The sequence below is a fragment of the Silurus aristotelis genome (assembly GCF_946808225.1).
Source record: "Silurus aristotelis genome assembly, chromosome: 27".
In the NCBI taxonomy this organism is placed as follows: Eukaryota; Metazoa; Chordata; class Actinopteri; order Siluriformes; family Siluridae; genus Silurus; species Silurus aristotelis.
In genome coordinates this window covers 3,943,292-3,955,791 of record NC_139600.1, presented here as the reverse complement: position 1 = coordinate 3,955,791, position 12,500 = coordinate 3,943,292, and the positions used below count along the sequence as shown (strand labels likewise).

Here is a 12,500-nt window from a genome sequence, read left to right as displayed (position 1 = left end):
GCTCGCCCATTTTTTCTGCTTTTAACATTTGTAAACAAAATGTTCACTTGCTGCTTAATAAATAAATCCACCCACTAACAGGTGCCATGCTGGGGTCATCCATTATACAGCATCCCTGGAGCACAGAGCATTAAGGGCCCACCCAATGGTGGCAGCTTGGTGATACCGAGGTTTTAACCCCTGACCTTCCCATAAATAACCCACAACCTAAAACACTGAGCTACAACCTCCCCAAACATTGCACTTTTAATGTGAATAAGTGTGTGTGTGTGTGTGTGTGTGTGTGGTTGGTGCCCTGAAACACACTGCCACCCCATCCAGGGTGTGTTACACTGGTTTATGAAATAATGAGGCTTATTGTGAAAGAATTATGTCATTGCACATGCCTATACACATAAATACCTTAAAGGCATAGCTAATACTGAATTAAAGCCTGCCTCAATTTATTGTCTCACACACACACACACACACACACACACACACACACACACACACACACACACACACACACCAGAGCGTGTGAGATCTATCAAAAACCTTGTATAAACCTGTAATCAAGGAATTTGTTTACATCATCCCTTAAGCTAATGCTACACACACACACACACACACACACACACACACACACACACACACACACACACACACACACACAGATTGGTCTCGTTTGATCTCTCATATCCTGTGTATTAATGATGAATAGTGTGTGTGTGTGTGTGTGTTGCTCACAGTTCAGCCTCAAGGAGTCTTCCTTATTAATATAAGCAAGGAGCTGAGCTGGTCAGGAAAGTAGAATTTGTGTGTGTGTGTTTGTGTGTGGTCTAAGAGTTGATACTCTTCCTGTAACTGCATCTGGTTCATCAACCCTTCATTTATCGTAGATTACATGGAGATGGAGATACACACTAATGACCACACCTGCTCTTGAACGTGTTTAGCTCCACCCACTGCTAGGTCACCGCTTGACATGTGTGTGTGTGTGTGTGTGTGTGTGTGTGTGTGTGTGTGAGTGAGTGTGCACGCTTTCTTCCGTGACCATGGCAGTGATGCTGTCTGGTTTCCGTGGCGTTGGTAAGGTGAGACCTAAGAGCATGAAGAAACCCGTCCTGGTTGCTAGGATACGGCTGTCCACGGAAGCGAGACTTATTACCCATCACACACACACACACACACACATATACACACACACACACAGACACACACACACACAGGTGTGTTTTCCTCACTGTTGCTGTAGCTGGAGCCTTGCCCGGGCTGGAGACGCTCTGTCTGGGTGTGTGTGTGTGTGTGTGTAGGTCTCATTCCTTTCGCTGTTTAATCTCTTTACATCATTTTGATCTGATCACTATTGATGCTAGTTTGTGTGTGAATGTGTGTGTATGTGTGTGTGTGTGTGTGTTGGACTCCATCCAGGCTAAAGGCATGTGGAACTGCCTGCAGGAACCGACATCCGTCTGTAATTCAATTTCCTTCGAATGTTTGACCTGAATATTTTGCGTAATTTAAACAAGGAACACAAAACACCTGTTTAAGATCTGCTGCAATACACATTTCCTAGCTGTACAAACGGTAACTTTATTTTATATCTTTTTATTTTGCATTATTAGTTACGGACGGTTCTAGGTGCATATGCGTGTATAGTGATGGGAAAATCGGATCATTTTAGTGACTTGGTTCTTTGAATCTCCTTCATCAAAATGAACAAATCTTTTTTTTTTTTTTTTTGTCATTTAGCTCATTTGTTACACTAATTAAGCAATTGCGATTGGAACAAGAATCAAAAGAGGTACCAGCGGCATGGTGGCCCCATTACTCTTTACTTTCCTGTCCCTTGTCTCCTGGGGGACTTTTACAGATGAGCTGGATTTTCCTCCAGAGTCTCTTTCCAGTCTATGAGACTCCACTACCTTTCCTTGGAGACCCGAATATCCAATTAGGTTTGCATCAGTGCCTCTACCTCCTCTGACTTTTGTCAAGTTATAAACCAGCATTATCCTGTGAGGACCTTATTATTATATTATTATATTATTATTCCAAATATATCACTGCATTATTGCTATCTTTAGTTGCTAAATGGCTAGCAAAGAGGCTAAATGCTAGAAAGCTAGTTTGCACAAATGGGAGTCTGGATTTGCATTTTGTCGAAGCCTCATACCTTGTTCATGAATCCCATGTGGCTCAACAAAACTGCCCTATATTCAGGAGATCACGAGTTTAAATCTCACAGTCATGTGTAGCTAAATAGGCAAAACTGTTTTTGTTCTCTGGGGGAAGGATGGCGGATGGCGTTCACTGTCTCGCCTGTCAATCACAGATAAACTTGCCAGTCACAGGCTTCTGTGAGCTCGTGTATGAGAAAGACAGTCCTGAACGACTAGTAAGTAGGAATTGGCAAATGAAAAATCTGTGAAAAATAGTTCAACAGTAGCATTAGCTTTGTTGGCTAGCTAGCTTGGCACCCAGGTCGATTCCTACAAGCTTTACTTTATCACATCCCAAATACCCAAGATGTCTCAGTCTCCAACGCTTTGCCGATAGCACGTGAAACTTTTAATATCATTGGTAAACGTCTTTAAAAAAAAAAGGTTGAAGAAAGGAACTTGTCACATGTACATTACCGCATAGTGAACTTCCTTCTTCACATATCCCTGCAATGTTAGAAAGCTGGGGTTTGAGATGTTTGAGAGCCCTTGGATTTCAAAGTGAAGGGCCTTGCTCAAGGGCCCCAAGACTGGGCCCACAACTTTTAAAATCTGGCTTTACTACTGTCATGTTGGCACTCACACACCCACCTTAGGCTACATCTAAACTAATCTAGATACATATACGAATGGCATTTTCGGCTGAAAATATGCTCAGCATCCATTAACTAATTGGTACTGAAACGTCTGAAAATGCTCACGTCCCTGTGCTTTACAAATGTAATTTCTGCCGAGAGTTTATTTACTTTCAAGCATCACGTCAACGGTGAGGAAAGGCCAAGTCACATGAAAAAAAAAAACGCATCATCGTTTTCGAAAGCCTCTGTGTTTTCCGTCCACACTGATTTTTAAATCAGTTTTAAAATTTATCCATTTGGGAGAACTTTGTCAAAAAGCTATGTTGATTGAAAATGCTGTCTCAGTGAGGACGGAAAGCCAAAAACGGAGAGAAAATTATGGACATGCTTATACATACAAACTGTTCTCTTTCTCAAAACATGCACACAAATGCCAACTGGTTAAGTTTCGAAGCAGCTCAATCCAGAAAACACGCCCTTGTGGCTGTCACCAACCCTGATCATTCCTGACCCCTTGGAAGCCTTGACCCAGTTAACCACCAAAGTATCCTCACCATCCCTGGAATGGCTGGCTCAGCATGTCAGCGATTTGCGTCTTACCTGAAGGGGCACTCATATCAGGTGACACGGAGAGAATCCGTGACAGCTTCCTGCAGACTCCCCACTGGCGTCTGTCAAGGCTCAATGTCTTCTTCTCTCTACCCCCTGCACTCGTTCTCTTGGTGATGCAGTATTCCCATGAGTTATGCTGATGACATTTAACTGATCCCTTCCTTCCCACCAACAGGTTGTTAATTATATCTTGGCTTGTCCAACAGGCACCTCATCATGAGTCACAGCTCATCGTCTAAAGCTGAAAACGACATTGATGGCAATCCAGACTCTTTGGTTTGGTCATCTTCTTTACTACCATGTGAGCACTTGAATAGAAGACACATAGCTCAGTGCAGTGTTAATGTTACTCACCGATCATGTACACTTTTCCCTGAGGTACTTGTTACATTTCTTGTAATACTCAGACTTGATTCTTGATGAGCCTTTCTGCACATAAAGTCTTTGCAACTGATCTAGAATGCAGCCGCTCATGCCACCAGGGGCGGATATATTGGGGTGGGCTTATCATTAGGAAAAAGCATTGCCACCCCCATTTGGCCACCCCAGCATTGGTATTCCACTGTATAAGATATAATTTTTATAAGTTTCCTCAACCGATATACAGCAGCGGCGATTCAATGTGATGGCATGGATTCGACTCTTTTAACAAATTTGTGTATTTGATATCTTGAGGCTTTGTATCTACATATAATCTGCATCGTTTGTCAGGTTTAAGTTAAACTTGGCAACTTCCTACAGGTTTGGTAGAACTCAAGAAACAAAAGTTTATTATACCTTACCATCTCATTTTATTTATGTCTTTCCAATCCGGATATCAGGGTTTGGTAAAAATCAATCACACATCAGACTTTACTTAATTTTTATTAACCAATATAAAAATGGGCACCCCAGTGTATACACTGAATATGTATATTATTCGTTGAATCCACAAGAGCCACGCAAGGATGCTTGCTTCAGTGTTGCCACCCCTCATAAATCTCATGCCACACTCTTTCCACCCCATAAATAATTTTCAACCAAATCTCTCTTCAGACAAGGCCACCACACTCTTTCCAGCACCCACCTGGACAAAAAGGGCAATTTTGAACACATGTTCTTCAGGGCTTCGATCTGGCGCTGAGGAATGCTGAGCTTGTTAGGCCTGAAGACCTCGTTTTGCAACCGGATCTTAGACTCCTGACCGAGAGACGTCAGTCTGTCTCGAGCAGCATCTCCAACTGGGGCCCCTAGAACTGTGTGCTCAGTCCACTGCTGTTCACACTGCTGATTAATGGTAGTGTAACCATGCACAGATTCGAACCGCATCATTGAGTTTGCAGATGGCATGGAGGGCCTCATCAGCAAATTGAGAGAAAATGCAGAAGCTAACAGCAAAGCCAACTAAGAGATCTCTGAATGTGGCCAAGGTACTTGGACTTCAGGAGGACATGGAAAGACCACCCTCCACTAAACATCAAAGGTTTCTCCGTGGAGATTACAAAGAGAACCAAATTTCTTGGTGTTCACCTGGTGGAGAACCTCACCCGGTCGCTCAAAACCAGCTCTGTAGCCCAACCACTGAGCAAAGCCCAACTCCCACCACCCATCCTCACCATGATCTTCTGAGACAATCAAGAGCATCCTAAAAAGCTGCATCACTGGTATGAGAAGTGCACTGTTTTATATCACATGAACCTGCAAGTGGGTTTTGCTTCCCTCCATTATTGACATTTATACCTGCATACAAAAAGCCAGAAGCATTGTGAAACTTTAAACACACACCCCTCACACACACTCTTCACCCTCTCGCCATCTCGCGAAAGGTACAGGCGCATTCGGGGCTCATGTGACCAGACAAGGTAAGTGGTTCCCCCAAGCCATCAGCTTTCTCAACACAAAAGGTCTGGATAATACAGATTCAGACACAGATGATACAGCTGACAACCACCCACCCACTCACACACACACTCAGTGGACACATTCCTTGCAAATGTCCAACTTAAATCCACCAGAGCGCTGCATCACAGACATGAAACTTATACAGTGAGAATGAATGTCGTTAGTAAAGCAAGAAACTCAATGAACGCCATTCAATACGTGTCCTTTCACTGTTGCCACAACTGCACCGTCCGCATTCGTCGTCTCTAGCAGAAGCATTGATGTTAACCTCACAAAATGACCCCGGGGTTTCAGTGCATTTATACAGTGCATTACGATTTTCCTGGGGATATGAAATGGAGGCAAATGATGTGTTTTCCTGCAAATTCTACGGAAAAACTATAAACGGTTCATGAACAAGCTTAACAACTGTTTTGAACTGTTTTGACCGACCTTTCCTCATGATGTCCAGCTTTTCTTGAAAAGTTCGTCTTGTAAACCTGATTGCAAGTGCGACCAAATAGATTTCATTTATTGAATCCACACAAATAGATTTGAGATTAGTGCCCTTTCTGGCCGTCCAATCGAAGGATGTGAAAACGCTGACGTTATTGGACGCCTGCTGAATGGCCCCGGAGTCAGCAAGTGGAAATCTGATTGTTTAAAGCAACAGCTTCAAGCAACGTGGATTTAAAGCTACAGGACATCCACGGTGTTTACTCTAAAGGCCTCAGTCGGCACGTGATGTGACGGCTGATATCTGATTGAATAGAAACTCCAAACTAAACTTATATTAGACATGTTTGTAATAATGCAGTATCAGTTTCAGCATCTTTTAAATGTATTTACCAGCATCTTAATTGTCCACCTTAGTAAGAGCCTCATTAACACACACACACACACACACACACACACACACACACACACACACACACACACACACACACACACACACATTCAGCAAGACTTCAAAAACTGCAGTAGGAACACACTCTTAGCTTATGTAATGATGTCACTTCCTGCTCTTGTCTCCTTTTCTGTTTTGAGAACGTCTGCAGCTCCAAAAACCTCTCTGAGCTCCACTTCTGAATTCCTCACAATGACCTTTTGATCTTAAAAGAGGATTTACATGCACACACACACACACACACACACACACACACACACACACACACACACACACACACACGTCTGACAACTAGCAGCCTTTCTACCTCATGTCAAACGGTAACTATGGCAACAGGCTATAAACACTGTCTTCATTAAAATCTGATTATGAAGGAAATTAGAAAACACACACACACCCGCACACACACCCGCACACACACACACACACACACACACACACACACACACACACACACACACACACACACACACACACACACATTCCTCATAATGCGTTGGGCAGCACTTCTCTCCTCTCTCTTTAATTCCAGACCTTTTCCCACCAACTCGTGTGAACAGACAGGGCTTAGACGAAGTGTGTGTGTGTTTGTGTGTGTGTGTGTCTGTGTGTGTGTGTGTGTGTGTGTGTGTGTTAGCGAGTGTGTCTTGTGAGCCGACACGACTGAGGTTAAGCGTCCACTCTGCAGACAAAAGCCGGACCCTCTCCAGCCCCGTGACCTAGGAAACGCTGGGCTCAGTAAGCACACACATAAACGCACAAACACACACACACACACCCATATGCACACACACACTGAGGTAAACAGTTCAGCTTGTTGAGCATTTGTTGTACGGATTAAATGAAAGTGAGATTGTCTCTCCGAGCAGAGTTCGCGCACACACACACACACACACATACACCCACACACACACACACACCCACACACATGCAGTGTAGCCTAATGTTGTTTACAGGATGTTAGGAATATTGTGTAGCTGGAAGTTCTGTGTTTTACTGTTGTATGTTGTGTAGTTGGATTTTTTTGTAGTTAGACATAGTTTAGAAGGATGCTGTGTATCTGAATGTTATGTAATTCTATATTGTTTAGAAAAGTAATTTGTAGCATGATAATGTTTAGTTAAGTATTGTGTAGTTTGATGTAGTTTAAAGGAATGTTGTGTAGCATGATTTTGTGTAATTGGATGTACTTTAGAAGGATGATGCACAGTTGTACGTTGTTTAGTTGGATGTGGTTTAGAGGATGATATATAGCATGGTGTGTAGTTGGATGTAGGTTAAAGCAGCGGTCCCCGACCTTTTTTGTGCCACGGACTGGTTTAAAGTTGGACAATATTTTCACGGACCGGCCTTTAAAGTGTGGCAGATAAATACAACAAAGTAAAATGATACGACCATAAAAACTGGTATATTCTAAATATAATAATAATCGTGAATCCACTGTGTTGTTTTTTGTTCATTTTGCTCGCTTGGGGGTTCGAATTTAGCAGTAATGTATTATGTGTTAGCGGCCGGAGCCCCTTTAAAAAGGTAGTGGATGGAGGTAAGACATGTGACCGAGGCATCATGACCTGCATCAAGAGTGAGTCATAGACAGATGTGGAGGAGAGAATCCGGTAAATATCCAAAATAAAACATTGTTCAGAATCAGATAAGAAATAAAAAAAGAATATAATGTAAGTTATGTATTCTTTCTATGCGGCCCGGTACCAACTGACCCACGGATCGGTATCCGTGGGTCAGTTGGTACCGGGCCGCATAGAAAGAAAACTGCCAGTCCGCATCCCGGGGGTTGGGGACCACTGGGTTAGAAAGTTGTATGGCATGATGCTGTTTAATTTAATTTAGTTTAAAAGGATGATGTGTTGTATGTTGTGCACTTGGATGTAGTTTAAAAGGATGAAGTATAGTTGGATGGAGTTTAGAGGGATGCTGTGTAGTTGTATGTTGTGTAGTTGGATGAGGTTTAAAGGGGTTCTGTGTAGTTGTATGTTGTGTAGTTGGATGAAGTTTAGAGGGATGCTGTGTAGTTGTATGTTGTGTAGTTGGATGAAGTTTAGAGGGATGCTGTGTAGTTGTATGTTGTGTAGTTGGATGAAGTTTAGAGGGATGCTGTGTAGTTGGATGTTGTGTAGTTGGATGAAGTTTAGAGGGATGCTGTGTAGTTGTATATTGTGTAGTTGGATGAAGTTTAGATGGATGCTGTGTAGTTGTATTTTGTGTAGTTGGATGAAGTTTAGAGGGATGCTGTGTAGTTGTATGTTGTGTAGTTGGATGAAGTTTAAAGGGGTTCTGTGTAGTTGTATGTTGTGTAGTTGGATGAAGTTTAGAGGGATGCTGTGTAGTTGTATGTTGTGTAGTTGGATGAAGTTTAGAGGGATGCTGTGTAGTTGTATGTTGTGTAGTTGGATGAAGTTTAAAGGGGTTCTGTGTAGTTGGATGTTGTGTAGTTGGATAAAGTTTATAGGGATGCTGTTTAGCATGATTTGTAAATGATTGTTGGGTAGTAGGATGTAGTTTAGAAAGATGATGTGCAGCATGCATGTGTTGTATTTTGTGTAGTTGAATGTAGTTTGGAGAGGATTTGTAGCTGTATGTTGTGTTGTTGTATGTTGTGCAGTTATATGTAGTGTAGTTGTATAGTTAAATGTTGTGTAGTTTTATATTGTGCTGTAATATGTAGTGCAGTTATATGTTATGTAGTTGTATGTTGTGTAGTTAAATGTAATATAGGTGTATGTTGTGTAGTTGAATGCTGTGTAGTTGAATGTAGTGTAGTTGAATATAATGAAGTTGTATGTTGTGCAGTTATATGTAGAATAGTTGTATGTTGTGTAGTTGTATGTTGTGTAGTTTAATGCTGTGTAGATTTATGTTGTGCAATTATATGTAGTGTAGTTGTATGCTGTGTATTTAAATGTTGTGCAGTTAATTGTATTGTAGTTGTATGTTGCATAGTTAAATGTAGTGTAGTTGTATGTTGTGTTGTTGAATGTTGTGTACTGATATGCAGTGTTAAATGTTGTGTATTTGAATATAGTGTAGTTGTGCACTAATATGTAGTGTTGTTTGTTTTGTAGTTAAATGCTGTGCACTAATATGTAGTGTTGTATGGTTGTGTATTAAAAATTGTGTAGTTGAATGTTGTGAGGTTGTATGTTGTGTAACACTAGCAAGTGGCTCATTTGTGTCATTTGTGTCATAACACAAAGTCATTAAATGTAGGAGTCACTTTGAACCAGTCTCTCTCTCTCTCTCTCTCTCTCTCTCTCTCTCTCTCTCTCTCTCTCTCTCTCTCCCTCCCATTCACAAAACACTAACACAATTGACCAAAAACGTATTCACACATTCTCTGCCTCACTATTTTCTGTCGCCTTTCACTTTCTCTCTGTCTAAACACACAACTCTTTTCCTTTCTCTGTGTGTGTGTGTGTGTGTGTGTGTGTGTGTGTGTGTGTGTGTGTGTGTGTGTGTAGTCTTCCAAGCGTTATCCAGACGTTTACCATCTGACTCTGCACACAAAAGGCAGAAATAGTTTAGCTGCTACTGTGGCAGCGACTCATGTATATGTAACCATAACTCATATCCACACACACACACACACACACACACACACACACACACACACACACACACACACACACACACACACACACACACGTACACCAGAGCCCCAGGTCACTGAGGCATGCTTCTTGATAAACAAAAAAACGCAGACTGGAATTTCTAGAACGTTCACCCCCTTTCCCAAAACACACACACAGAAATTAGCATCAGTAATGATGAGACAGAGGGAGCAAGAAAGAATGTAAGGAAGAAAAGTGGGATAAAAGAGAGAGAATGAGAGAAATATAAAGAGAAAGTGAGATCCCATTGGTGAAAAGGAGACAGCCCATTGGAGAGATGAAAGGCTACAATAGATGAGACCTACACACACACACACACACACACACACACACACACACCTGGTGCCTGCCTTTTGGAATTGAGGTAAAGAGCTGACACACACACACACACACACACACACACACACACACACACACACACACACACACACACACACACACACATGATATTTGAGACAGAAAATCCAAAGATATTTTTGGACCAGGCCACACACACACACACACACACACACACACACACACACACACACACACACACACACACACACTTCCTCCATCAGCCTCCCACAACCTCTCTGAGTTGTTTTTACTGCTTAAACTTTTAAGACTCCTTGTCTGTCTCCCAGAGTGTCTCCCCATCTGTCTTACTGTCCGCCTCTATTTATGTCTCCCTCTCTGTCTCCCTATCTGTTTGTCTTTTCCTCTGTCAGTGTTTCTGTCTCCTGTCTATCTCTCTGCTTGTCTTCCTGTCTATCTCTCTGTGTCCTTTTGTCTGTGTGTCTCTTTGTGTCCTTCTGTCTTTCTTCCTGTCTGTCTCTCTGTTTGTCAGTGTCTCTGTTTTTTCCCTTACTGTCTCTGTCTGTCTGTCTGTCTCTCTCTGTCTGTCTCCCTGTCTGTTTCTCTGCCTGTCTCCCTGTTTCTCTCTGTCTTTCCCCCTGTCTGTCTCCCTGTGTCTTTCTCTGTCTGTCTCCCTGTCTGTCTCTCTCTGTCTCTCCTGTCTGTCCCCCTGTCTGTCTCTCTGTCTACATGTATGTGTGTATGGTTGTTTCTGTAGCAGATGTTTAAGTGTGTCTTTCTCTTTAACTTAATTATCTCAACCACTTAATTGCTGAGGTCTAAAAATCCATAACTCAATAACACACACACACACACACACACACACACACACACACACAGTCACTGAACGTCTCGCTCTGTAAAGTGTACAACTGCTTTGTGATTTTGTACCTAAATCTAATTCATCTGTGCACTCTTTCGCACTCTCTCTCTCGCTCTCTCTCTTTCCCTCTTTCACACACACACACACACACACACTCACACACACATACACACAAACTAGTATAGACCAAACGTAGAACAATTAAAAACAGCACAACTTGTATAGAACAAACAAGAAACGAAGCAAAAGGTAGATGTGTGTGTGTGTGTGTGTGTGTGTGTGTGTGTGTGTGTGTGTGTGTGTGTGTGTGTGTTTGTGTGTGTGTGCACCACTCACAGTCTGTTGAGTTTGGTTGTCGTGATGAAGAGCAGCTCTGGAAAAACCTGTAGACTGTTTCTGTTCAGGCGCCTGAAAAACGCACACGCACGCACGCACACACACACACACACACACACACACACACACACACACACACACACACACACACACACACACACACACATTTAATTATGTACAAAAACATTGTGATAAGGGGAATGGTAAAAAAAAATAACCTCATTAAAATATGCAAATGAGTGGTATAATTATGTAAACACCAGTTAATTCAACCAATTATTGACATCTCGATCAGCCAATCACAAACATCGATTTCGATCAGCCAAAATAACAATTTTACTTAGAGACAGGATTTGATGGCTAGTGAAAGGGACAAGGCCAATAAGAAGGAGACAAGTAACATTAGTAGATGATGTCAATGGAGAAAGGAGACAGATGGCATCTGAAGGAGACAGGGTTAGATATAATGGGACAGATGACATGGAATGGGGACAGGGACAAGAAGAAGACATATCTATGACATGGGAAAAAGATAAGGTTAAGGAAAAGGGGACAGAGGACATTGGAAGGGGACAGGGTCAAAAAAGCAAATGACAGGTGACAAAAAAAAGGAACAGGGACAATAAGAAGAGCAATCGGATAGATGGGAATAGGACAGATTCAAAGAGAAAGGGGACAAATGACATGGAAAGGAGACAGAGTCAATTAGAAAAAGACAGCAAACATTGGAAGGGGACTTTGTCAAGAAGGAATGGACAGATTACATAGGAAGGGGACATAGACATTAAGAAGGAGACATCTGAAGGGGACACGGTTAAACAGAAAATAGTCAATAACAAGAAGACAGCTGACGTGCGAAGGGGACAGGGGTACGAAGAAAGGGGACATGATCAATGAAAAGAAGACAGTGATATGGGAAGGGGACTGGGTCAAGGAGATGAGGAAAGATGATATCTAATGGGGACATGGTCAAGGAGAAGGGTAAATGGACAATTGAAAGAGGAGAGCTGACATGGGAAGGGGACAGGGGCTAGGAGAAGGGGACAGGTGGAAGCGGAAATAGGCAGTTTAAAGGGTACATGGTAAACGAGAAACAAACAGGCAACAGGAAAAGGAAAAGCGGGTGACAGCAGAAGGGAATCGGATTGAGAAAAGGGAGGAATTGACAGAGCTGAGACCAGGGGGCAGGTGACAGGGGACAGGTGCTGGGGTTGGAAACAG

At 42.3% G+C, this 12,500-nt stretch overlaps 2 protein-coding genes across 7 annotated transcripts in view; one reads left to right on the top strand and one right to left on the bottom strand.

Moving 5' to 3' along the window:
• The window catches only part of slit2 (slit homolog 2), an 86,795-nt gene that overhangs the window by 52,478 nt on the left and 21,817 nt on the right, over positions 1–12,500 (bottom strand). For all 6 annotated transcript variants that reach the window (XM_083532297.1, XM_083532293.1, XM_083532295.1 and 3 more), the window contains exon 4: positions 11,280–11,351. In XM_083532297.1, the coding sequence (XP_083388423.1) occupies positions 11,280–11,351 (72 nt within the window). The remainder of the gene's footprint in view (positions 1–11,279; positions 11,352–12,500) is intronic.
• The window catches only part of ncapg (non-SMC condensin I complex, subunit G), a 100,413-nt gene continuing 92,839 nt past the window's right edge, over positions 4,927–12,500 (top strand). Inside the window, exon 1 of the mRNA XM_083532356.1 lies at positions 4,927–4,930. The gene's annotated coding sequence lies outside the window, so the exon portion shown is untranslated. The remainder of the gene's footprint in view (positions 4,931–12,500) is intronic.